A 26475-nucleotide genomic window follows, 5' to 3' on the forward strand; every position below is an offset into this window, starting at 1 on the left:
CAGTATCCTTGCCTGGAAAACCCCATGGCCAGAGGAACCTGGTGGGCTGCAGTCCACAGAGTTGCAAAGAGTCAGGCATGACGTGACTAACACTTTCATTTCTCAACCTTAGCTTTTGGGAAGGGTTTATGCCCTAAGGACAATCGGACTGGACATTTCTGAAGAACTTAATCTTTGTCACTTGAGATTCCTGTGAGTTGACAGCATTTGAACTGTGGTTGTGCCTTTAAAACAATAATAATCCTGGTAGGAAAGTCTTGGTGACAAAGGAACCAAGGAAGAAAGACATGGCATTTGAGGGAACTAAGACAGGTGTCTCACCCTGGACCAGGGAACCCAGTGAAGAGTGAGACTATAACTCTGGATTGAAACTCAGTGCTGGGACTCACAGAAAGAGAGAGAGAAAGAACAAACCAGTGGTTACCAGTGGGGACAGGAGTAGGGGAGGGATGTTGTAAGGGTAGGGAAGTATGGGGTACAAATCATTAGGTACAAAATAAGGTACAAGGATACTCATAAAACATAGGGAATATAGCCAATAGTTAATAATAAGTATAAATGGAGTGTAACCTTTAAAAATTGTGACTCACCAAACTGTACACCTCTAACTTGTATAATATTGTACATCAAATATACTTCAACAAAAATAAATAAATAAAAACAACAATAGAAAGGATACTCCCTGCTGGTTAATAAGCTGAGCATCTACTGGCCTCATTTCTGATGACTGCAGTCATTGTAGGGAAGGATGTTTAACATTGAAGCTCCTTAGGGCTGAAGAACAGGGTGATTAAACGCCTCTCCCTAAGGAGCAGGAGTTGCTGTATTCGGGGTGCTACTCACGGGCCTCTTCTGTCCTCCGCTTCTCAGAGGGCCGGCTGGGCTCCCCAATCCCAATCACGTTGGCTGCAACTGTGCGGAATTCATACTCGACCCAGGGGTTCAGACCCACCACGGTGGCTGTGAATGTCTTCCCATCAATGAGTTCTGGGACTGAAAGACATCGAAAGAAAGTGAAATCGTTGATTTTAATACTTGTCCCACTTTAAGAAAAAGTATTGGTGACTGTGATTCAAAGTTGTATGTAATAAAATACTGATTAAAAGGCATTCAAAATTATATGCCATAAACTTTAGTTATTACAAGGTTAAAAAAAAAGGTGAGGATGTTCCATAGAATTCCGTGTTAGGAAGATTGGAACTTGGTTCATCACCACCATCACCGTCACTGTATCCAGGGCACCACCGCAGGTCTGAGGGCAGCTGCACAAACAGCCCTTGCACGGCGGTCATCCCAGATCACTCCGCGCCAGACCAATCAACTCAAATCTCACACCAGCAGATGATACCACAAAGACAGTCTCCAAGGCCCAAGGCTACCTGACTGTAATCACTCTTGTTCTCTCTCACATGTTTCGTGGTTTTTACTGAATAGGACTGGGCACATTGTTTAATTCTTACAACTACCCTAGGAATACGGTGAACTTACTCTCTTCATTTTTATAGATGAGGAAAAGGTACCACATAAAGGTCAAATGACTCACCCAAGGTCACAGTGGATTTGCATCTTTGACCACATGGCCCAAACTCCATTATAACAACTGCTGCTACTGCTAAGTCACTTCAGTCGTGTCCGATTCTGTGCGACCCCAGAGACGGCAGCCCACCAGGCTTTCCCGTCCCTGGGATTCTCCAGGCAAGAACACTGGAGTGGGTTGCCATTTCCTTCTCCAATGCATGAAAGTGAAAAGTGAAAGTGAAGTCGCTTAGTCGTGTCCGACTCTAGCGACCCCATGGACTGCAGCCTACCAGGCTCCTCCGTCCATGGGATTTTCTAGGCAAAAGTACTAGAGTGGGGTGCCACTACCTTTAACAACAACGGAGCAATAATGATATAGATCGATACAACTACTGTCAGTGAATTGTATTAGCATATCAAAAGAAAGAAGCTGCAAATGTAAAACGGACAGTCCATGAAGAACACAAAAAGCGGGATCAGAGAGGCAGCATTTGACAGTGTTCATTCAGCAGGGCTCCTTCACAGAGGACGGGGCTCACTGCCTGAAGCCGCAAGCCACAGAGCCCTGGACTTGGCTTCTACACTCTCTGGGCAACCTTTTGGGTTTTGAACTGATTACCATAAAGATTTCCCAGTGGGCCCAGGGGATGTCCCTGTGACAAAGCTGAGGCCCCAGTGACCAGACTTCAGTGACTTCCAGCCTCCTTGGGACCACATGTATACAATCCTTCCCTCCAAAGGTGAAAAGTATGGGCTCTGCAGTCAGACAACCTGGATTCTAATCCTGAATTCACTCTTAGCAGCCAAAGAACCTTAGGAAAGTTGCTTAACCTTTCCACGCCTTGGTTTTCTCACTGTGAAATAAAACTAATAACATCTATTCACAGCGCATTTGAGAACACCCAAGAAAAGCACTTATAAGTGCTCAACCAATTCTAGTTGTAGCTGTTTTCTTTTGTATACTATCCTTATCATTGTTGTGAATATCAATATCTTCATCCCCCTCCTTTCCTTCATCATATTTATGCAGTGATTTACTTTTTTTTAAGTTTCACAATCACTTCTGTATAGGGTCATAACTGTTCTTATTTTGCCCATTTAACAGAAGAGGAAAATAAAGATGTATAGAAATCTGCTCAGGATTAGAAGTCGTATATCCTTAATTTCCAAATTTCCTTTCCTTTCTTCCTGAAACACTCCCGTGACCCAGGAGAAAGTCAGTGTCAGCTGGAAACACAGAAACCCATTTCTGAGGTCAGATATGCTCAAACGGAAAAACCAGAGGAGTGTGCAACATGCTTATAATAACTGTTTGTTTTTTTCCTCAAACAAAACCTAAATAAAATAACAAACTGAGTCAATTGAGAGGTGTAGACAGGAGCAGAAGTGGTAGGCCTACTCACGTATGCTTTAACAAAACCTCATGCCTCTTCATACTCAAATGTATCCATCTAAAAAAATGACAGCAAGTCAAGAGTCTCCATGCAGTCCTTAGATACAGGTTTCTTGAAAGCTGGGTACAAACCTGACAGGCTGTGACTATAGAGTAACGAACCCGCTGCTTTTCAAAGTGCACCACTAGAGGCGCACAGACAATTTCAGGTAATGCACAGACAGATGACGCATTTATTTTTATAACAAATGTATTTCCAAATACGTTTAAAAAATAAAACCAACACAAGACCTTGTTGGCTTCCCTCATAGCTCAGTTGGGAAAGAATCTGCTTGTAATGCAGGAGACCAGGGTTCGATTCCCAGGTCAGGAAGATCCTCTGGAGAAGGAAATGGCAACCCACTCCAGTATTCTCACCTGGAGAATCCCATGGACAGAGGAGCTTGGCAGGCTACAGTCCATGAGGTTGCAAGAGTCGGACACGACTTACCAACTAAACCACCACCACCGCCAAAACCTAACATCATTTTAGATACTGTGGCTTAGAACGAATTAAAGAACCAGCAAATTTGAATCAATAGAAAGAAAAATATTAAATAAATGATAGTATGGTGGGCTGAGGTCTGGGAAACGCTGCCTGAAAGTCTCATCTGTAGCGATGTGTCTGAACGAGAAACAAGAGGCCCCTCAGCCTCTGCTTCACAGCTGTGTCCATTCTGCCGAGTTGCCAAAGCCCCGATGAGACACCGGAATCAGAGGTTCAATATAGTACCTGTGTTGACCGCTTGCCAGCCCACGGAGAACGGAGTCCTGGCTTGAATGACATACATGGTGATGGGGCTGTGGTTGTCAGGCCCGGGCCTCCAGGACAGCTGAGCCGTGGTGTCTGTAATTTCATCTATAGTCACGGCCTCTGGGGGGCCTGGAGGACCTGAGAAAGAGCAAGACCCTCAGAAGTGTAGCAGTGTGTTCAAATGTCCAAGCAAGTGACCATTCGGTTGAATGGTCAACACTCTATTCAACTCTTGATTCATCCAGCCCCAAGTTCAACACTTGACAATTCCTTTTTGAATACCCGTGAGGTGCCTATCTTCCTTCTAGGTTCTGAAACTACATAGATGAGTGAAACATGGTGTGGCCTCCTCCCTCCAGGGGTTCACTACAGAATAGGAAAAACTAATAGGTACCCAACAATTACAATAGAATATTTTTTTCCAGATGCCAAAGGAGAATATTGGGGTACTACGAGGAACCAAGTTCATTAATCCACCCATCATATATTTACAGGTTCCTACTATGAACTGGACACTGTTATCTGGGGCTACAGTGGTGATAAATGAAGATTTGAGTCTTCTGAAAGTGGTCATTTCTACCCCTGATGGTGTGAGAAAAAATGACTTTAGAACTTTGGGGTCACAGAGTTTTTCTGCATAGTCCAGCTGCACTGGGATGTCCACATCAAATGCCAAAACACAGTCATGTGCGAGGGAACTGCTGTGAAAAGTGGCTCATGTTCAAGAAACAGAAGTCTGTGGCTTCTTCGGAGAAATTTCAAAATCAAGTTGGAGCCTGAGGACCCACACCTGCAGTTTCTGTAAGTCACACCTGTATTTTTCTACTTCTGCTCTGGAAGTGCACAGAGCACTGTGCTTAGACCACCAAAATGGGAGGAAATCAGTTTTAAATGAAGGCTTGAAAAACATGAAGAAACAGAAAGCTGGAAAGTGGTTGGCAGGCAATCACAAAATAACACAGAGCCGGAGCAAAGACCCAAAGCTGTCCTAGATTCCAATATGAAAAGCTCTTAGAAGGCAGTTAAAGGCATTTCTAATGAGTGAACAGCTCGGCAGAGACGTCGAATGCAAGGGAGGGAGACAGAGCCACAAAGTTCCTGTGTGCTAGATAGGAGTAAGGAGATCTTCCTAGGGGGCAGAGGGATGTGCTGATGCCCAGGAGAGCGGTCAGATGTTCTGCCAAAATACTCCGGGGCCACGGCACAGGGGCAGGGAAGAAAGAGACCTTTCACAGAGTGCTGAAAAGTTAATGGCAGTTTCTACAAGTAGCACTTTGTTCTGGGATTCACTTCTGCACGCTTTCAGTGATGTCCTAAATTTCTCTTTCCTTTTTTAAAAAGCCTTTTTTTATAGACCCACAGGTGAGACTAAATTTATCTTCTCCCTCCTACTCCTGAATGAAAGGTCTGCAAGTCTGCACGCTGGCACTGATTAATTTTCCATAGTGACATTTCGGCACGCCAGTCTAATGCCACCTAGATAGAGCTGGCATAACCTCTGGTCTTCAGGATTCTTATTAACCACAGAAAGTCCAGAAGATAATGATATAATTTTCTTTTTTCTCACCAGCTTTCTTATCCCAGCGTTCCCATCCTTTTTTTTATTTTTTTTATTTTTAAACTTTACATAATTGTATTAGTTTTGCTAAATATCATAAAAACAGATGTTCCTTCCATGGCCTTTAGAATCAAAGTACCACAAAGGAGAAAAGCATTCCTCTCCAATCCTTCAATGAATTCAATGGACGGGGAAGAGCTGAGCCCACTGTTGGCAAGCAGAAGGAGCACAGGAAGGAGGTGGCCTGAATTTGGCTGCTGGAGATAAGATGTACTTTCACAGTGGGGTTTGCTGCTTGTTATGTTCCTGCTACCCGCCCCACCCAAGGGTAGATACGTTCACACCTCACAGAATGTTTTTACCCATTTGTTTTGGGGAAGTTGGGTCTCTCTTTCAAAATGACAACATGAGCATATGTTTATCCTCTAAGCAGAGTGTTTACATGGGCTGGGGCTCACATGACTTTGTGTCAAGGAAATAGCAGAGGGGATGCAGGTGTTATGCCTGGCATTCCTGCATCTTTCTCAGGGAAGACTGGCCTTTCTAGCTGCTGTCCGTGTGCTTTAGATTAAATAAAGTAGGTAACAGAGAAACAAAGAAGCCAAATGCAAGGCTTCAAGCTTTTAGTTTCAAATACAAAAATCCCTGACAGGTCAACAAAATGCATATCTGCCTCTCCTCTGCAAAGTGCAGAAAAGCTGCCAAGGGCAGAGGCAGGAGGAGATAAAACCGAAGATTATGGTTTAAAATGGCATATTAATTTATTGGCCTTATTCACTGATTATGCTAGATTTTCTTTTAGACAGCATTTGCAGATTCCTCTTGGTGTTTAATGTTATTTTCTGTGAAATGAAGTATACAATATCACTTAAGAAATTCAACTATTACTGATTTACATTTTTATGATTCTAATTTATTGGTGCTTAAACTGCTGATCTGAACATTATCCTAATTAAATAGAGGATACATTTTCAGCCACAGAATTCCTTCGCCCCCAAGGGAAGAGCAGACCAGCTCTGGTGTATTTTAAAATGGAAATAAACACGGTCCCCTAGGTTATTTTCTGGGTAGCTCTACCCAGGTTGGAAGCTTTCTCTCTTATCTGGCCCTTATCTGTACCATTACAGAAAGATTTTTAAGGCAATTTAAAGGAGAATCAGAGTAGACCTGATGGAAAAGATATCTTTCTTTAACCTCTCTTGATATCAGTTTGAATTGCTGACTCCCACACCTCTCCCACCCCCGCCAATGCTACGTGCAGAGGATGCAGCCACACTTTCTATTGCTTCCAATAACATCTTGTTCTCTGTGCACTCAGATTTACCCTGCCTCCAAGTCTGGTATCACCTGGATTTTTGTTTTCTTACACTTAACATTCTGCTGGCCAGATTCCTAAACACTTGTATTAGTGTTGCGCTGCATGTTTCAGATCATCAAATCACTCACTGTATTGTAAGTTCCCTACACATGAACCTTCACGTTGCAGACTTTCAAAGAGGCAGATATATGTTCCATCAACGTCAGGCATGAACGACGTTATGCCCTTCCCCTCCTATCGCTGACTATCCTTCAGCTCCACCACTTCCCACCTCTTCTCCCTGCTCCAATCAATAACTCCTCTTGCCTCTTCACTCGCTGCAGCCCCTACATGCCAACTACTGTACTGCACTACAGTACTTCTCAAGGTATGTACTGTAAGATTAAAGATCTTTTCTTTATTTTTTGCATTTTTGTTTTATGTGAAAAGTATTATAAACCTGTTGCTGTACAGTACTAGATAGCCGACTGTGTTAGTTGGGTATCTAAGTTAACTTGGTTGGACTTAATGAACAAATTGGACTTAAACATGCTCTCAGAACTAAACTCATTTGTATGTAGGGGACTTACTGTATTTGTGAAGGAGACACTGGCTAAGAAATTATTTTGATGTTCTGATTTGGCTTTGCATTTAACTTGATCAAACCCCTGAGCAAGCATCAGTTTGATTCTGATATATATACAGATAGATAGATAGATAGATACACTGGTTCACAAAGACCAAATTTTAATTTAAAAATATTTCTTAAAGTTCACGTACTGTTCCTTTACACATTGGTTTGGTAAGAATCAGTCAGCCAAGTCACTCACAGCCATGAGGCTGAAGTTAGGTCTTGTCTGTCATATGCAAGACAATCTCACGAATGTCAGTTCCTGATATCAACTCCCTGCTGATTTACTACAACCTAGGCAGTCAGGAAGTATTTCCTTCCAAAGCCATATTGTAGAAACTGGAGAGAACTAATCACTTAAGGGGGAAAAACCTGGGGAAAACTGGTGACGATTTTACTTAAGCCACTCTTAGATCAGTGACCTAAGATACCGATTTGGTTCAGCCTAGACGAATAGCAAAAGGCACAGTGTGATCCTTTTTTAAGCCATTTGCTTTTCTTAATCTCAGTTTTTCCTGAAGGTCCTATCAACTCCAACACTGTAAATCATGGCACTTGGGGCCTTCAGAGGAGTTCTTTTCAGTAGAGAGTAAGTGGATTTACTCTGCACTTTCTGATCCCCTATGAGAGAAACAGATGTACACAAAACTTTTGTAGACTCTTAACACCTTAACAATGTTTTCCTTCTATTGACTCTTTGCTGGTAATTCTAAACCACTGAGGCTTTTAGAGCTCTGCACAGGAGTAGATATCACAAAAGTATTTTAAGAATGAAACCCCCAATTCCCATACCTCTCACGATCAGGTCGGCAGCGGCAGACAGCCTGTCGACACTTGTTTGGACCATGCAGACGTATTTCCCAGCATGCTTCAGCTGGATGTTTCGGATCATCAAATCACCAGCTGAATCCTGCTGATAAAGTAGGGGAAAGTGGCTACAATTACTTTTTAATGAGCTCTAAATATCATTATCACATGAAGGACACTGTGACTAATAGATTTATTTTACACTGGCTGATGAAAACATTAGCGATGCAAGCCATGGCCTATTAAAAATGCGTGAGCCTGCCTGTTAGGTAATAACAGCAATGTCCTCAGGACACACCTCAGATAAGACCTCAGGTGTCTGGCCTCTGCGTCTCTGGAGGAGTTTGTCACCCATGTTGGAAGCACTTAAACTGATTATTTTTTAAAATGCATTTATTTATTTTAAAATGTTTTTATTTTATACTAGAGTATAGCCCATTAACAATGCTGTTATAGTTTCAGAAGAACAGCAAAGAGATTGTCATCAGTTCAGTTCAGTTCAGTTCAGTCGCTCAGTCGTGTCGGACTCTGCGACCCCATGAATTGCAGCACGCCAGGCCACATATGAAGGCAATGACAACTCACTCCAGTACTCTTGTCTGGAAAATCCCATGGACGGAGGAGCCTGGTGGGCTGCCGTCTATGGGGTCGCACAGAGTCGGACACGACTGAAGCGACTTAGCAGCAGCAGCAGCAGCAGCAGGCCACATATACATATACATATACATATACATATACATATACATATACATATATCCATTCTCCCCCAGGGGGCACTAGTGGTAAAGAACCTGCCTGGTAATGCAGGAGACATAAGAGACTTGGGTTCAATCCCTGGTTCGGGAAGTTCCCCTGCAGGAGGGATGACAACCCACTCCAGTATTCTGGCCTGGAGAATCTCATGGACAGAGGAGACTGATGGGCTACAGTCCACAGGCCCACAGAGTCAGACATGACTGAAGTGATTTAGCATGCATTTGCCCCTAAAGTCCCCTCCCATCCAGGCTGCTGCACAACACTGAGGAGAGCTCCCTTGGAAGCACTGAAATGTACATAAAGTGGCTGCTGATTTAGTCCCTTGAGTTTCTTTAGATATGCCCTCAACCTACAGCTTTTGATGGCACTGCAGTGCTTGGGAGCTCTTTATATGTAAAGGCGGGGGAAGGTCCATGCTCGCAGGCACCTGTATTTTACTGCACAACTGTCTTACAGCCAGCATTCTGACTGCTCCTCAGTTTGAATTAAAGAATTATGAGGAGCAGACTCTCCAAGGAAATCTTGCATCCCCTAGTGTAGAACGGGGCTAATTTGCTTTCCAATGCCAAATGTGTGTTTGATCAGCAGATGAATAGGACTCATTACAGCCCAGTATGGATATCTAGGTGCCCTGGAAATATTTATACACCATTTACCAGCACAGTACTTTTGGTAAATGTGAGAAGATGCCGCTACAGGCCGTCACAAAGCTGGCAATTAAACTGAAAAACACAGCTACACCTTAGAGTTTCATAGCTCTGTTAATCAAAAGTTCGGAGAATGGCTGCTTGAGCAGGAGAACACCCGAGGGTTGAGTCAGGAAGCTATGCTTATTTCTAAATCTTGAAGGGTGGCAAGGTAACATAGGTTATTTTGGCCCTATTGTTATTCTTTCAGATGACAATAACATTGGATAATACTTGGTGGTATTTAATATCTGGCAGGCATGTATTATACTGGGTACTGACGTGTCCTGTGAGGTAGGCACTTTTGTTATCCCTACTATACAGATGAGGAAACTCAAGCACAGAAAGGCTAGACGTCTTGCCTGGAGTCACTTAGCTGGTCAGTGGCAGAGCCAGGCTGTGAGCTCACATGGTCAGGCTGTGAGCTCACATGGTCAGGCTGCAAGCTCACATGGTCAGGCTGCAATCCCTATCCTTTTCTGGAATGCTATGCTGTCATCTGGAAGGATCTCATTCTAAATTAGTGTGTACTTGGTTTCATCCTTGATTTCAGTACAACATATTATATATTTAGTCAGGGCAATGAAAGACATAGACCTGCCAATAGTTACAAATAGGGTTAGAAGAAGTGCAAAATCATATTGTCAAGAGAGAGCTGAAGCTTTGAAACTTAGTTGTCTGGGGCTGATCCTTGCTGTGTGTCTCTGGGCCTTAGTTTATTAACCTATGAAAGAAGGATTCATTGCCTATGACACTAGCTTGTGAGAAGCAAATGAGATTGTGTGTGTATGTGAAATCCTGAAAACTGTAAAGCAGGGATAAATTTAAACTAGTATTGGGGTGGCCATGGTCAGTATTCTCTGGGAAAAAATTATGTCAAAAATATTAAATCTAATTCAAGAAGAGTTGTGCTTTTCTTTTTAAACCTGAAATCTTTTTTTTTTTTAATTTATAACACTTGGATCCTCATTTAGATTCTATTTACTCATAAAGTCTTATAATTGCTAGTAAAATAGGGATAATTGCTACCATATTTCACAGAGTTTCTGAGGATTAAAGAGCTGATGCATATGAAAATGCTTGATAAATGATTAGACATTTTGCAAGTATAAGGTATCATCATCACCATGGCTATTAATACTTCTTTACCTAAGAAATTTCACATCCTAGGATTTTGAGCATAGACTTAAACAAAAAATATGCCTCATAAGGGAGTGTGTGTTGTGAAGGTACAAAGTCTTGGTGGTTTAAAATAAATAGCTACACTATCCCAAAAATTTGTTTTATTCACCAAGGGCTGGAAGCTCAAAGAAGCTAGTGGTAGCCTGGAGATTTCCAAGCACAGGTATCCATTAACAGAATTTTGTGACTGTGTTGTTTGGAGTATACTTTCCCTATGCATGATTTTAAAGTAAAAGTGAAACAAAGAAAAGAAATATAAAGTCGGGATTGAGGTAAGAGGCTCACAGAAAGAGACCGCAATAACTTTCTCTTTCCCTTCGAAGTCATTCAGACCACACTACTGAGATCTACATTCACATTCCTACCATAAAGAACTAAACGATGCTGTGGTCTGCTCTGCTCCTGACAGAACCATTGGAGGTGACCAGAGGACAGTGAAATAATAAAATAAAATAAATAATAATGAAATAATAATAATAAATAATAATAATTAAAACTGTAGTAGGTTAGCTCTACCAAATGTCATCTTCATAGTACTGACCTGGCAAGTAGAAACTGCAAAATGGGCTTAACTTCAGAATTGCTTCCTTACCTCTTTGTTGTCCAGCACTAACTCCACAGATGTTAATGATCCTGGTGGCTAACACACTTAGCTCTCACAATTTGCAGTGATGTCCCAAACCTCGCACTTAATTCTTTAGCAATGATTGATTGGCACTTTTAGTACTGGTATCACAAAGAGACAAACACTTGCCATACAAAGGGCTATTGAGAGTGATTCCATGGACAGAGGTCGTTACAAAAGGTGGTCATCCGTGTCCAGGGGTGTCTCTACCTGTGCTTCAGCCCACCTTTCTGTGGTTCAGCATAAGGTTCACGTCTGTCTTATTGGCAGAATTTATATTTTGATAGCCCAGGCAGCTGGTCTGATTGGTTGTTGACTGTGCCATGCTGAGAGAATATTTTTATTATCTCTCCTGCCCAAAACATTGGTTTTACTATGAAAATAAATATTCTGTTTAATCTGTGGAGGTTTTCTCAATGTATACTCTCATGTTATTAGGACTAATATTACTCTTCCTTCAGTGAATACAATCATTAAAATTCCTCACATACTGTTTTTGGTGGTAGGCACTGTGCTATTTTGGTTTCTAAACCTGAAGGTATTTAGTGTCTTCAATGATGTTGTGAAATAGCTAATATCATTCTTTATTTGGTCAAGGTTATTAGGCTGAACTATATTGAAGTGGTCCAGAATGGTTAATAATGGCAATTTTAACCAGCTTTTCTCAACCAGAGTTCCCAGGGACAATCAGTAGACTCAAGTCATCCATTGAGGGAATGAAATAACCTCTCTCGTGCATTTAAAATGGTACCAGTCATATACAATCCTTGGGAGACTTGAGAAAATAGTTACAGAAATTATTTGGGGTGTTTGGTAATTCAGTAGAGGCGTATTGTTTGGGAAAGGCAGAAAGAATGTAAATAATAGGAATAGCACCATATTTCAGAAGATGTTGAGGGTCAACATATCATAGGTATAATTTATAAGCTTTAGTCCATTTATTCTCAATATAAGAGATGGGGATAAGATGCGATGGGCAAATTAGATTCCTCTGGGAGCATGGAGGGAGGGCGTGTTCTCCATTCAGCCTCATGTATTCTGTTGTCTTTGATTAGTCCCCTCCATGATAATGGCAGCTGGAATGAATCTTTTTTAAATTCTGACTGGTGTAGAGTTGAGTTACAAGGTTGTGTTTACTTGCAGCAAAGTGAATCAGCTATGCATGCATATGTCTACTCTTTTTTAGATTTTTTTCCCATATAAGCCATCAGAGAGTAGTGAGTAGAATTCCCTGTTCTATATAGTAGGTCCTTATTCGTTATCTATTTTATATACAGTAGTGTTTTATATATAGTAGTTATATTTTATATATAGTAGTGTGTATATGTCAATCCCAATCTCCCAATGTAGTCCTTCCCCCTGGAATCTACCTTAGTAATAGGAAAGTAGGGCTATGTTATGGTAGAAAAACTATTCTTGAAAATGATTGTCATAGATTCAAATTGTTTCCAAATTTAATGTTTTCTTGGTGTGAGTTCAATGGTACTATTTTTTTTTATGGGAAATAATTAAGGCCTTTGGAAAATTCAATCATTAGAATTCAAATTATTTGGAGATAATAAACAATCTGATCAGACTTTCAGATTCAAGAAAGAAAGCCCTAACCTCACAATGATGAGTATTCTACAAGAGCCAAAGGGAGTTTAGTCAGCAGTCTAAAAGAATACGAGTAAACTGTCCTCGAGCTATTTTATTAATTCAGTTCCATGGCATATGGTTCACCAGTGGGCAGAGAATTTGGGATTTGCAGTTTAAAGCTGAGACCTGCAGTTTAGTAGCAATGAGGCCAAGGCAAGCCATGTATCTCCCATGATCCTGAGTTTTCTCATTCATATACAGAAACGAACAGCTAACCTGTAGGTTAAGGATTATGAGGGTTAAGAAAAGGACTGGCAAACAAGTGACTCAATAAACAGGGTCACACTTATGCAAAACAGAGCAGACATTAACCAAGAGTTTTTCAAGGTGTTTGAAGAAAATCATCAAAGAATAACTTTATATTGCCTTTCAAGTTAGTCTACACGAGTTGTTTGACTCACTTTAGTTGCACATCGCATTTACTGTGGATAATCTGATTTTTATACTTACCCCTCCAACTCTTTCAAAGTGGTCCCCATCTCTGTCAAAGTCTATCAGGCGTCCATTAAACGACCAAGTGAACACGATGTTGAGCGAGTGATCGTGTGTCACCTGGCACGGCAGAACAATACTTTCTCCAACAGTGACATCCATACTGGAAGGAGGAACCATTACCTTTGTTGGATCTAGAGAGTGAAAACAAAACAGAACAACAAAGCCTATGAGCATAGGTAGCAATAACATGTAGAATTCAAGGGCAGGATGAAATACTAAGGAGTTTGGCTTTATTTTTTCTTAGGCTATGCCCCGCAAGCCTTAGTCATCTGGGAAGCTCACATTCGGGCCAGGAGGTCATTTTTAATATGAAAAGATGAAAACACTCATAATGTGAACCTTCACAGAGCAACTGAACTCAGCTGGGGAGCACTGAGGTTACATCTCTTAAGACACTTGCAAAGGGGCCTAGTTCTGCAGCCTGCTCTGAAACTGCCTCTTGAAAAAGGTTTTCAGATCTCCCTGGTTTCACTAGAAAGCCGAGTGGAAGCAGGAAAATCCATGCTAATTGGAAGCTTTCTTTTTTCTACTATAAAAGTGATACATGTTTAGTATAGGAAAGTCAGAAAATTCAGGGAAGCTGAAAGAAGGAACCAAAGCAAAACAAAATTATGTATAGTTTCTTAGTGTTCGGATAAAATTCCTATTTTAATTTTAGTATAATTATTCTGTGTTTTGGACTCATAGCTTTTCAGTTGTTTTGTTTTGCAGTATAGCAAACATGCTACATATATGATATTTCTCTTTATTATCTACTTAAATATAATACGGGCTTACATTTTATCCACAAATTTTTATAATTGGTATGATAGGCTATTAATTGTTTCAACCATTATGAAACTAGTAAATATTTTAGCAAATTTATTATAATTATAAATAATGCTATAATGAATATCTCGGACAAAATGGTGTGTGTGTGTGTGTGTGTGTGTGTATATATATATATATATATATATATATATATAGCTTATTTCTTATCGAAGAACAGTTGATTTACAATGTTGTGTTAGTTTCAAATATATAGCAAAGTGATTCAGCTATACATATATATTCTTTCTCAGGTTCCTTTCCACTATAGACTATTACAAGATACAGATTATAGTTCCTTGTGCTATACAGTAAGTCCCTGTTGTTTATTTTATATACAGTAGTGTGTATATCGGAGAAGGCAATGGCACTCCACTCCAGTACTCTGGCCTGGAAAATTCCATGGATGGAGGAGCCTGGAAGGCTGCGGTCCATGGGGTCGCTGAGGGTCGGACATGACTGAGTGACTTCACTTTCACTTTTCACTTTCATGCATTGGAGAAGGAAATGGCAACCCACTCCAGTGTTCTTGCCTGGAGAATCCCAAGGACAGGGGAGCCTGGTGGGCTGCCGTCTCTGGGGTCGCACAGAGTCGGACACGACTGAAGCGACTTAGCAGCAGCAGCAGCAGCAGCAGCAGCAGCAGCAGCAGTGTGTATATATATTCCTTCCAGACTCCCAAGTCATCCCTCCCCACCCTCTGCCTTTGGTAATGATACGATTGTTTTCTATGTTTGTAGGTCTTTCTGTTTTGTTCAGTTCAGTTCAGAGGCTCAATCATGTCCGACTCTTTGCGACCCCATGACCCACAGCACGCCAGGCCCCCCTGTCAACACCAACTCCTGGAGTCTACCCAAACCCATGTCCATTGAGTTGGTGATGCCATCCAATCATCTCATTCTCTGTTGTCCCCTTCTCCTCCTGCCCTCAATCTTTCCCAAAATCAGGGGTTTTTTTCCAATGAGTCAGGTCTTCACATCAGGTGGCCAAAGTATTGGGGTTTCAGTTTCAGGATGAGTCCTTCCAATGACAACCCAGGACTGATCTCTTTTAGCATGGACTGGTTGGATCTCCTTGCTGTCCAAGGGACTCTCAAAAGTCTTCTTCAACACCACAGTTCAAAAGAATCAATTCTTCGGCACTCAGCTTTCTTTAGAGTTCAACTCTCACAACCATACACAACTACTGGAAACACCATAGCTTTGACTAGATGGACCTTTGTCAACAAAGTAATGTCTCTGCTTTTTAATATGCTGCCTAGATTGGTCATAACTTTACTTTCAAGGAGCAAGCATCTTTTAATTTCATGGCTTCAATCACCATCTGTAGTGATTTTGGAGCCCAAAAAAATAAAGTCTGTCACTGTTTCCACTGTTTCCCCATCTATTTCCCATGAAGTGATGGGACCAGATGCCATGATCTTTGTTTTCTGAATGTTGAGCTTTAAGCCAACTTTTTCACTCTCCTTTTTCACTTTCATCAAGAGGCTCTTTAGTTCCTCTTCACTTTCTGACATAAGGGTGGTATCATCTGCATATCTGGGGTTATTGATATTTCTCCCGGAATCTTGATTCCAGCTTGTGCTTCTTCCAGCCCAGCGTTTCTCATGATGTACTCTGCATACAAGTTAAATAAGCAGGGTGACAATATACAGCCTTGACATACTCCTTTTCCTATTTGGAACCAGTCTGTTGTTCCATGTTCCGTTCTAACTGTTGCTTCCTGACCTGCATACAGGTTTCTCAAGAGGCAGGTCAGGTGGTCTGGTATTCCCATCTCTTTCACTTTTCCACAGTTTTTTGTGATCCACACAGTCAAAGGCTTTGGCATAGTAAATAAAACAGAAATAAATATTTTTCTGGAACTCTCTTGCTTTTTTGATGATCCAGTGGATGATGGCAATTTGATCTCTGGTTTTTCTGCCTTTTCTAAAGCCACCTTGAACATCTGGAAGTTCACGGTTCACATACTGTTGAAGCCTGGCTTGGAGAATTTTGAGCATTACTCCACTAGCGTGTGAGATGAGTGCAATTGTGCAGTAGTTTGAACATTCTTTGGCATTGCCTTTTTTGGGGATTGGAATGAAAACTGACCTTTTCCAGTCCTGTGGCCACTGCTGAATTTTCCAAATTTGCTGACATATTGAGTGCAGTACTTTCACAGCCTCATCTTTCTAGAATTTGAAATAGCTCAACTGGAATTCCATCACCTCCATTAGCTTTGTTCGTAGTGATTGTTCCTAAGGCCCACTTGACTTCACATTCCAGGTTGTCTGGCTCTAGGTAAGTGAGTTATCTGGGTCGTGAAGATCTTTTTTGTACGGTTCCTCTGTGTATTCTTGCCACCTCTTCTTAATATCTTCTGCTTCTGTTAGGTCCATACCATTTCTGTCCTTTATTATGCCCATCTTTGCATGAAATGTTCCCTTGGTATCTCTAATTTTCTTAAGGAGATCTCTAGTCTTTCCCACTCTATTGTTTTCCTCTATTTCTTTGCATTTATCACTGAGGAAGGGTTTCTTATCTCTCCTTGCTATTCTTTGGAACTCTGCATTCAAATGGGTATATCTTTCCTTTTCTCCTTTGCTTTTTGCTTCTCTTCTTTTCACAGCTATTTGTAAAACCTTTTCAGACAGCCATTTTGGTTTTTTGCATTTCTTTTTCTTGGGTATGGTCTTGCTCCCTGTCTCCTGTACAGTGTCACAAACCTCCGTCCATAGTTCATCAGGCTCTCTGTCTATTGGATCTAGTCCCTTAAATCTATTTCTCACATCCACTGTATAGTCATAAGGGATTTTATTTAGGTCATACCTGAATGGTCTATTGGTTTTCCCCACTTTTTCAATTTAAGTCTGAATTTGGCAATAAGGAGCTCATGATCTGAGCCATAGTCAGCTCCCAGTCTTGTTTTTGCTGACTGTATAGGGCTTCTCCATCTTTGGCTGCAAAGAATATAATCAATCTGATTTTGGTGTTGACCATCTGGTCTGTTTTGTAAATAAGTTCATTTGTAGCATTTTTTTAGATTCCAAGCATAAGTGATATTTTTCTCTGTGTAACTTTACTTTACTCATATATCACTTTTTAAAAATGAGAAACTACTGATTTGTTTTTAAATTCACCCTTTACATTATAGTTTTAATCAGGAATGAAACAGACTTGCTCATCCAAGATAGTTTATGAACCCTAAAACTACATTCACACATAGATAGTCTCTACTTTCTCACTGACATAGGATTTCATAACTGATGTCAGAGAGTAAAATGGTGAAAAGCAATGTGAATTAAATTGAAAGGCCATATAAGTGCTTACAGAGTGAAATTATGAATTCAGCCATATACCTGAAATTTCTCTATACTGAACCCTAAAACCAACCAAACACACCACAATAAAGAAGACAAATCAAAAGCAAAGAGAGACGGTAAAAGAGTGATGACTAACCCCCTTCCACATTCACAGGATTGTGTTTCACAGGCTGTGCAGCACATAAACATTTACTGAATACACCTCCTAGATGACAGTCTCAGCTGGGAATTTTGTAATGGAGTCTCTTTCCAACAACCCACTCACTAAAATCTCCTCTTTAAAGAGTATCTCCTCTTTTAAAAGTATAAAAGTGTACCTTCTACACTTTTATCCAACTTTGGAAAGCAAACATCTCAGGTCATTAAAGAAGGAGTCTGTGTACATCTGAACTGAGTCGGTTCTGTTTAGTTGTTTAGTTGTTTAGTTGTGTCCACCTCTGTGTTACCCCATGGACTGCAGCATGCCGGGCTTCCCTGTCCATCACCACTCCCGGAGCTTGCCCAAACTCAAGTCCATCGAGTCAGTGATGCCATCCAACCATCTCATCCTCTGTTGTCCCCTTCTCCTGCCTTCAATCTTTCCCAGCATCCATAAATGGATTCTAATCTAGTGGAGGAATATACTTTTGCTGTTTTCTGAAAACAGGTAAAGCTCAGGACAAGTGGATTGGTGTGCTCTTGGTGATTTCATGGTGAGCATGAAATCAGAAGTGAAAAACAGGTACTTCCAGCTAAGAGCTTTTTGCCTGGAAGAATTCCATGGATAGAGGAGCCTGGTGGGCTACATTCCAAGGGGTTGCAAAGAGTTGGACAAGACTGAGAGACTAACACACACACATACACACTAGCTAAGAGATAATGGGAAAGATAGCTGTTTATTTCAAAACCTGAGGCTTTTGCAAGTCACATAATCAAAATCAGCTATTGATTAACTGACCCACAGGAAAAGGTACAGATAGAGATTTTTTTTTAATGATGGAAGGAGTTAAAAAAAAGTCACCTTTGAATAATGCTAAGCAGAAAATTAAAAAAATAACTCCATTTCACTTAATGTGTCATTTATCATTTTTTAATTTCAAAATTCATCTATAAAATGAAGATTGGAGCACATAATTCCTGAACAAAATTTATGCATCTCCGGTTTGTATTTGGCATGATGTCACCTTATTCTATTTTAAATGGCTGTCCACTGATTTGGCAATTTAGATTTTCATTTTAATGTACCTTCATTCATTTGTGCATCTATCTACCAAGCAATCGTTATGTGCTGAATGGATAACAGTGTCCTAGTACCAAGAGAGACCTGGCAAAACGTTTTCATAAAAACTGAGGGACTTCCCTGGCAGTCCAGTGGTTAAGAACTGGCCTTATAATGCAGGGGACGCAGGTTTGATCTCTGGTTAAAAAACTAAGACCCCACGTGCCACAAGGCAACTACTGTGGCAACCACAAGCCTGTGTGCACTAAAGCCCACACACAACAACCAGAGAGTCCATGCACCGTTATGAAAGATCCTACGTGCCACGACTAAGACCAGAAGCAGCCGAATAAATAAATGCTTGTGCTTGTAACTCATTCTTGTCTGACTCTTTGAGACCTGGCTCCTCCGTCCAAAGTTTTCAGGCAAGAATACTGGAGCAGGTTGCCATCTCCTCCTCTGAGAGGATCTCCTCGACCCAGGGATTGAACCCACGTCTCTTGCGTCTCCTGCATTGGCAGGTGGATTCTTTACCACTAGCGCCATCTGGGAAGCCCAAATAAACAAACAAACAAAAACAAAAAACCAAAAACTGAGTCTAACTTCTAACTAAAAGACTAAACTAACAGAGCCTAACTAACTAAAAAACTAACTGTTCACATTCTAGATACCATGTTATATGCTTGACATGGATTGTTTCATTTACTTTTAACAAATACATCTATTATTCCTGTTTAACAGATGAGGGAAACTGATGCCTAAGAATGGTTAAGGAACTATCTGTTGTGCTAAGCTGTCTCCCTTCCTTTAGCTAAAAACACGATATATCCATTCACAAACGATCCAGGGAACAAGGCTGAGGGCATAATACAGCAATTTGCACTCTTGATTTTGTGTAGTCAGCTGAAGACATGTAAACACAGAAGAAATTCAGAGAAGGCAGTGGGGTGAAGATGATTTCAGAGGGCTTTACTGCAAGATGAATGAAGTTACTGTCTTAGGTAAAAAGCAGTGATGAGTTTATAACTGAAATGCTGGCTCTACCTGTAAGCTTACACATCACACTGATGAGTACAGAGTCAGATGTCAAGGCTAAAGTCCTCAAAAATGTCTTGGAGTTGGCACCTACCCGAAAGCCTAGAATCACCTGCAATTCTGGTTACATTTTTAATTGACATCTTTTTTTTCCACCTAAAGAAATGTTCATCCTTTTATGCACATTCAGTGATCTGGGACAGATTTTATTATTATTATTGCTGAACTCAGTTGCCTGTTAACCAAGGACCAAAGTTCTCTAAATCAAGGATTATGCTGGTACAGCTACTGTGATGACAGATGCTAATTCATTACTGTAGCACTTGTCACTGATCCACATTTGAGCCCTGAAGTAGCAAGAATCAATGCAAAGGAAGTCAAGCACCGTACATACACCAGAGAGGTCTCCCTAGGACTACAAGAGATTAAACTAAAGAGGTTCAAAACCTCATTAGTTTCTCGGTTTTCTCAAATTGTATGCTTGTTCAGTACTCCTGTTTTCCGTGTTGTGAATTCAGATGCTCTTTATGTGATTAATTTATTTAAATTTGAATACAAACACTGTACACAAATAAGCAGATGATGTCTTCAAAACAAAACTGTCTCCCCTCCTTTGGTTTTAATTCATCAAGATCAGGAAGAACCTATATTTACGACTTGTGTTCTGAAGAGTCACTCCATCCATTGTTCTGTGCATAGAACTCTCAAAGGCAATTAGAACTCAAGATGTGAACTGATGTCTGGATTTGGATATAATTAAATAGGAATAATAAAATAGGGCCAACAATACCCCAAAACTTTCCAGCTTGTGGTTGGTTCACCACGTGGAAAATGATAAATTCAGAACTCCAGAGGACCGATGCTGAAAATATATACATATATTTATCAAATGATTAACCATCAGAGAGTAAAAAAAAATTCCTTTATGCCTTATAATGTTTTCTATAACATAGAGAAGACAGAAGTAAACTAAGTGCTTTATTCTAAAGATCAAAACAACCATGAGAGAGAGATTTAATTATTAACCACTGTGTTAATGATTAAGTCAATGATTAGATGCATAATTCCTTTCACACTAACAATGAAATATCAGAAAGGTAAAGTAAAAAACAGTACTTTTAAAATCACATCAAAAAACAAATAAAATGCCTAAGAGAAATAAACTTGACCAAGGAGATGAAAGAACTATATATGGTGAGAACTATAAAACATTATAAAGGAAACTGAGGAGGATTCAGTTAAGTGGAAAGATATCTCATGTTCTTCAATCAGATGAATTAATTTAGTTAAAATGGCAATGCTACCCAAAGCAATCTACAGATTTAATGTGATCCCTGTGGAATTACCCATGACATGTTGCACAGAATTAGAACAAATAATTGAAAAAATTAATATGGAACCATAGAAGACCAAGAATTGCCAAAGCAATCTTAAGCCACGGAAGTCAAAACAGTGTGGTATTGGTACAAAAACAGACATACAGGTCAATGGAGCACAATAGAGAGCTCAGGAATAAAAGACATATCTATGACCAATTAATCTTTGACAAAGGAGGCAAACCTATAAAATGGGAAAAAAGACAGTCATCAGCAAGTGGTGATGGAAAAGTTGAACAGCTGAACGTAAATCAATGAAGTTAAAACATACCTTCATAACATGCATAAAAATAAACTCAAAATGGCTTAAAGACTTAAACATAAGACATGACACCATAAAACTTCTAGAAGACAGCATGGCAAAACACTCTTTGACATAAATCATACCAATGTTTTCTTAGATCAGTCTCCCAAGGCAACAGAACTAAAAACAAAACAAATGGAACCTAATAAAACTTATAGGCTTTTGCACAGCAAAGGAAACCATAATAATAAACAAACAAAAACACGGAAAAGACAACCTACAGAAGGGAAGAAAACATCTGATGCAATGATGCTAAATTGCTTATACAGCTCAACAACAGAAAACCAAACAACCTAACTGAAATGTGGTCAGAAGATCTTAATAGATATTCCTCCAAAGAAGACATACAGTTGGCCAGTAGGCACATGAAAAGATGCTCAACATCACTAATTACTGAAGAAATGCAAATCAAAACTACAGTGAGAACCACCTCACACCAGCTTGATTGGCCATCATTAAAAAGTCTACAAATAACAAATGCTGGAGAGGGTGTGAAGAAAAGGGAACTCTCCTACACTGTTGTGAATGTGAATCAGTGCACATTCCTTCCCAAGCTTTTTGCATCTCAAAGGAATCAGAATATGATGAAGCAGGAAGAATGGTTGAGATTTTAAATGATTTCTAAGGTCTCTAAAAAAAAATTAGATTGAGACTTCCTAGCATCTTTTACTGGTCTATATAAATGCATTAAGCTTCTGTCTTTTTGTTATGAAATTGGGAGAAAAGACTAGATAGAGCTGCAACAAACTGGAGAGTTATGTTTGAAATGATTTGAGTTGAAAGAGGCAACATGAATGCCTATGAGTAAGTAAGGGTTGATATATACTTAAGTAGGTATCAGGAAGTACGTATCAACAAATTGATAAAGCGTACCTTTGTAAACAAAGATGAAATATTTACCTTTTTCTCTCTATTTGGTCCTTCAAATATCTGGCTTTTCTCCATCTGGCTCCCCTATGCACTTGATGGTTTATTGTGACCAGATTACAACTAGTTATGCTAATCATTGTTTTGATTTGTTTTCTTTGTTTTGAAATTTTTTATGCTTTCTGTCTCTGTTATAGTATGATCTTATTAATGTTACTAGCTGTATGACTTATTTTGTCTATTTTGTAAGATTGCAATCTATGTGTGTGTGTGTGTGTATATATATATATAGAAGTGCTTGTATCCATATATAGATATTAGTATCTATATGTATATATAGATATTAGTATCTATATGTATATATAGATGTTAGTATCTATATGTATATATAGATGTTAGTATCTATATGTATATATAGATGTTAGTATCTATATGTATATATAGATGTTAGTATCTATATGTATATATAGATGTTAGTATCTATATGTATATATAGATGTTAGTATCTATATGTATATGTAGATATAAGAGATGGAGGTTCTCCAGAAAACTAAAAATAGAACTACTATATGATGCAGCAATCCTACTCTGGGACATATACCCAGACAAAACTGTAATTCAAAAAGATACACTTACCTTTATGTTTACAGCAACACTATTTACAAAAGGCAACACATGAAAACAGCCTAAACGTCCACTGACATAAATGGATAAAGAAGATGTGTTGTATGTCTGTGTGTGTGTGTCTATATACACAATGGATTATTGCTCAGCCATGAAAAAGAATGAAATAATGTTACTTGCAGCAACATGCTTATAACTAGGGACTATTATACTAAGTGAAGTAAGTCAGAAAAAGAAAATACCATACAGTATAATTTATATAGAGAGTCTAAAAAATGGAAGAGGTGAACCTATCTACAAAACAGAATTATACTCATAGACACAGAGAACAGACTTGTGGTTGCCGAGTGGAGGAAGGAAGCGAGAGAGATGAACTGGGAACTTGGGCTTGGTGGATGTAAACTATTACATTTACAATGGATAAACAATGAACTCCTACTTTATAGCACAGAGAACTATATTCAGTCTCCCTGGATAGATCATAATGGAAAAGAGTGTATATATATAACTGATTCACTTTGCTGTACAGCAGATTGGCATGACATTGTAAATCAACTATATGTCAATAAAAATGTAAAAAAAAACCCATTTACTTAAAGCATGTAATGAAAATGGAAACTGTAACTACTTAATGTTTTTGGTAATCTCTTAGAGTATTTTATTTAAAGGAAATTATCTATTTTATAGGGCTTCCCTGATAGCTCAGTTGGTAAAGAATCCACCTGCAATGCAGGTTCAATTCCTAGGTCAGGAAAATCTTCTGGAGAAGGGGTAGGCTACCCACTCCAGTATTCTTAGGCTTCCTTTGTGGCTTAGCTGGAAAATAATCCACCTGTACTGTGGGAGACCTGGGATTGATCCCTAGGTTGGGAAGATCCCCTGGAGAAGAGAAAGGCTACCCACTCCAGTATTCTGGCCTGGAGAATTCCATGGACTGTATAAGTCCATGGGGTTGCAAAGAGTCGGATGCGACTGAGTGATATCTGTTTTACGTTGAAGAACACTTTGCCCTCACTGTACTTTCTTTTCCTATTAATTTTATCTAAATTTAATGTTTAAATCTTATTTTATTTTTTGCTTTGCTCAAATTGCTTAATGAGAACATGTATTATTTTACAGAAACAATTATTTTTCTAAAAAACTTTTGACTGCACATATTCCAAGATGATAATATTGGTCAGTTTTGAGAGTATGAAAAACACAATTAGATGCATAAATTATAACACATTAACCAAGTCTATGCTCTCACCAGCAATACCGAAGAAGCTGAACGGTTCTATGAAGCCTACAAGACCTTCTAGAACTAACACCCAAAAAAGATGTACTAGTCATGATAAGGGACTGGAATGCAAAAGTAGGAAGTCAAGAAACACCTGGAGTAACAGGCAAATTTGGACTTGGAGCACAGAATGAAGCAGGGCAAAGGCTAATAGAGTTTTGCCAAGAGAATGCACTGGTCATAGGAAACACCCTCTTCCAACAACACAAGAGAAGACTCTACACATGGACATCACCAGATGGTCAACACCAAAATCAGATTGATTACATTCTTTGCAGCCAAAGATGGAGAAGCTCTATACAGTCAGCAAAAACAAGACTGGGCGCTGACTGGCTCAGATCATGGAATCCTTATTGCCAAATTCAGACTTAAATCGAAGAAAGCAGGGAAAGACCATTCAGGTATGACCTAAATCAAATTCCTAACGATTATACAGTGGAAGTGAGAAATAGATTTAAGGGACTAGATCTGATAGACAGAGAGCCTGATGAACTATGGACGGAGGTTTGTGACATTGTACAGGAGACAGGGAGCAAGACCATTCCCAAGAAAAAGAAATGCAAAAAACCAAAATGGCTGTCTGAGGAGGCCTTACAAATAGCTGTAAAAATAAGAGAAGCAAAAAGCAAAGGAGAAAAGGAAAGATATACCCATTTGAATGCAGAGTTCCAAAGAATATCAAGGAGAGATAAGAAACCCTTCCTCAGTGATCAATGCAAAGAAATAGAGGAAAACGATAGAATGGGAAAGACTAGAGATCTCTTTAAGAAAATTAGAGATACCAGGGGAACACTTCATGCAAAGATGGGCTCAATAAAGGACAGAAATGGTATGGACCTAACAGAAGCAGAAGATATTAAGAAGAGGTGGCAAGAATACACAGAACTGTACAAAGAAGATCTTCACAACCCAGATAATCACAATGGTGTGATAACTCACCTAGAGCCAGACAACCTGGAATGTGAAGTCAAGTGGGCCTTAGGAAGCATCACTACGAATAAAGCTAGTGGAGGCGATGGAATTCCAGTTGAGCTATTTCAAATCCTAAAGATGATGCTGTGAAAGTGCTGCACTCAATATGCCAGCAAGTTTGGAAAACTCAGCAGTGGTCATGGGACTGGAAAAGGTCAGTTTTCATTCCAATCCCAAAGAAAGGTAATGCCAAAGAATGCTCAAAGTATTGCACATTTGCACTCATCTCACATGCTAGCAAAACAATGCTCAAAATTCTCCAAGCCAGGCTTCAACACTATGTGAACCGTGAAATTCCAGCTGTTCAAGATGGATTTAGAAAAGGCAGAGAAACCAGAGATCAAATTGCCAACATCCGCTGGATCATCAAAAAAGCAAGAGAATTCCAGAAAAACATCTATTTCTGCTTTATTGACTATGCCAAAGCCTTTGACTGTGTCAGTTCAGTTCAGTCGCTCAGTCATGTATGACCCTCTGTGATCATGAACCACAACATGCCAGGCTTCCCTGTCCATCACCAACTCCTGGAGTTTACCCAAACTCATGTCCATGGAGTTGGTGATGCCATCCAACCATCTCATCCTCTGTCGTCCCCTTCTCCTCCTGCCCTCAATCTTTCCCAGCATCAGGGTCTTTTCCAATGAGTCAGGTCTTCACATCAGGTGGCCAAAAGATTGGAGTTTCAGCTTCAACATCAGTCCTTTCAAAGAACACGCAGGACTGATCTCCTTTAGGATGAACAGGTTGGAACTCCTTGCAGTTCAAGGAACTCTCCAGAGAACTCTCCAACACCACAGTTCAAAAGCATCAATTCTTTGGCGCTCAGCTTTCTTTCTAGTGCAACCCTCACATCCATACATGACTACTGGAAAAACCATAGCCTTGACTAGATGGACCTTTGTCATCAAAGTAATGTCTCTGCTTTTTAATATGCTATCTAGGTTGGTCATAACTTTCTTTCCAAGGAGTAAGCGTCTTTTAATTTCATGGCTGCAATCACCATCTGCAGTGATTTTGGAGCCCAGAAAAATAAAGTCTGACACTGTTTCCACTGTTTCCCCATCTATTTCCCATGAAGTGATGGGACCGGATGCCATGATCTTTGTTTTCTGAATGTTGAGCTTTAAGCCAACATTTTCACTCTCCTTTTTCACTTTCATCAAGAGGCTCTTTAGTTCTTCTTCACTTTCTGCCATAAGGGTGGTGTCATCTGCATATCTGAGGTTATTGATATTTCTCCCAGCAATCTGGATTCCAGCTTGTGTTTCTTCCAGTCCAGCGTTTCTCATGATGTACTCTGCATAGAAGTTAAATAAGCAGGGTGACAATA

The 26475-nt window shown here is 39.9% G+C and overlaps 1 protein-coding gene across 7 annotated transcripts in view; it reads right to left on the minus strand.

The window, feature by feature from the left end:
* The window catches only part of CNTN4 (contactin 4), a 1025129-nt gene that overhangs the window by 20826 nt on the left and 977828 nt on the right, over positions 1-26475 (minus strand). For 6 of the 7 annotated variants that reach the window (XM_019985102.2, XM_070776305.1, XM_070776306.1 and 3 more), the window contains 4 exons: positions 13335-13510; positions 7983-8103; positions 3684-3842; positions 844-993 (listed from right to left, as the gene is read on the minus strand). In XM_019985102.2, coding sequence (XP_019840661.2) covers positions 844-993; positions 3684-3842; positions 7983-8103; positions 13335-13510 — 606 coding nt within the window. The remainder of the gene's footprint in view (positions 1-843; positions 994-3683; positions 3843-7982; positions 8104-13334; positions 13511-26475) is intronic. The other variant, XM_070776310.1, reaches the window with a different exon arrangement.

The sequence above is a fragment of the Bos indicus genome, chromosome 22 (genome assembly GCF_029378745.1).
Source record: "Bos indicus isolate NIAB-ARS_2022 breed Sahiwal x Tharparkar chromosome 22, NIAB-ARS_B.indTharparkar_mat_pri_1.0, whole genome shotgun sequence".
Classification (NCBI taxonomy): Eukaryota; Metazoa; Chordata; class Mammalia; order Artiodactyla; family Bovidae; genus Bos; species Bos indicus.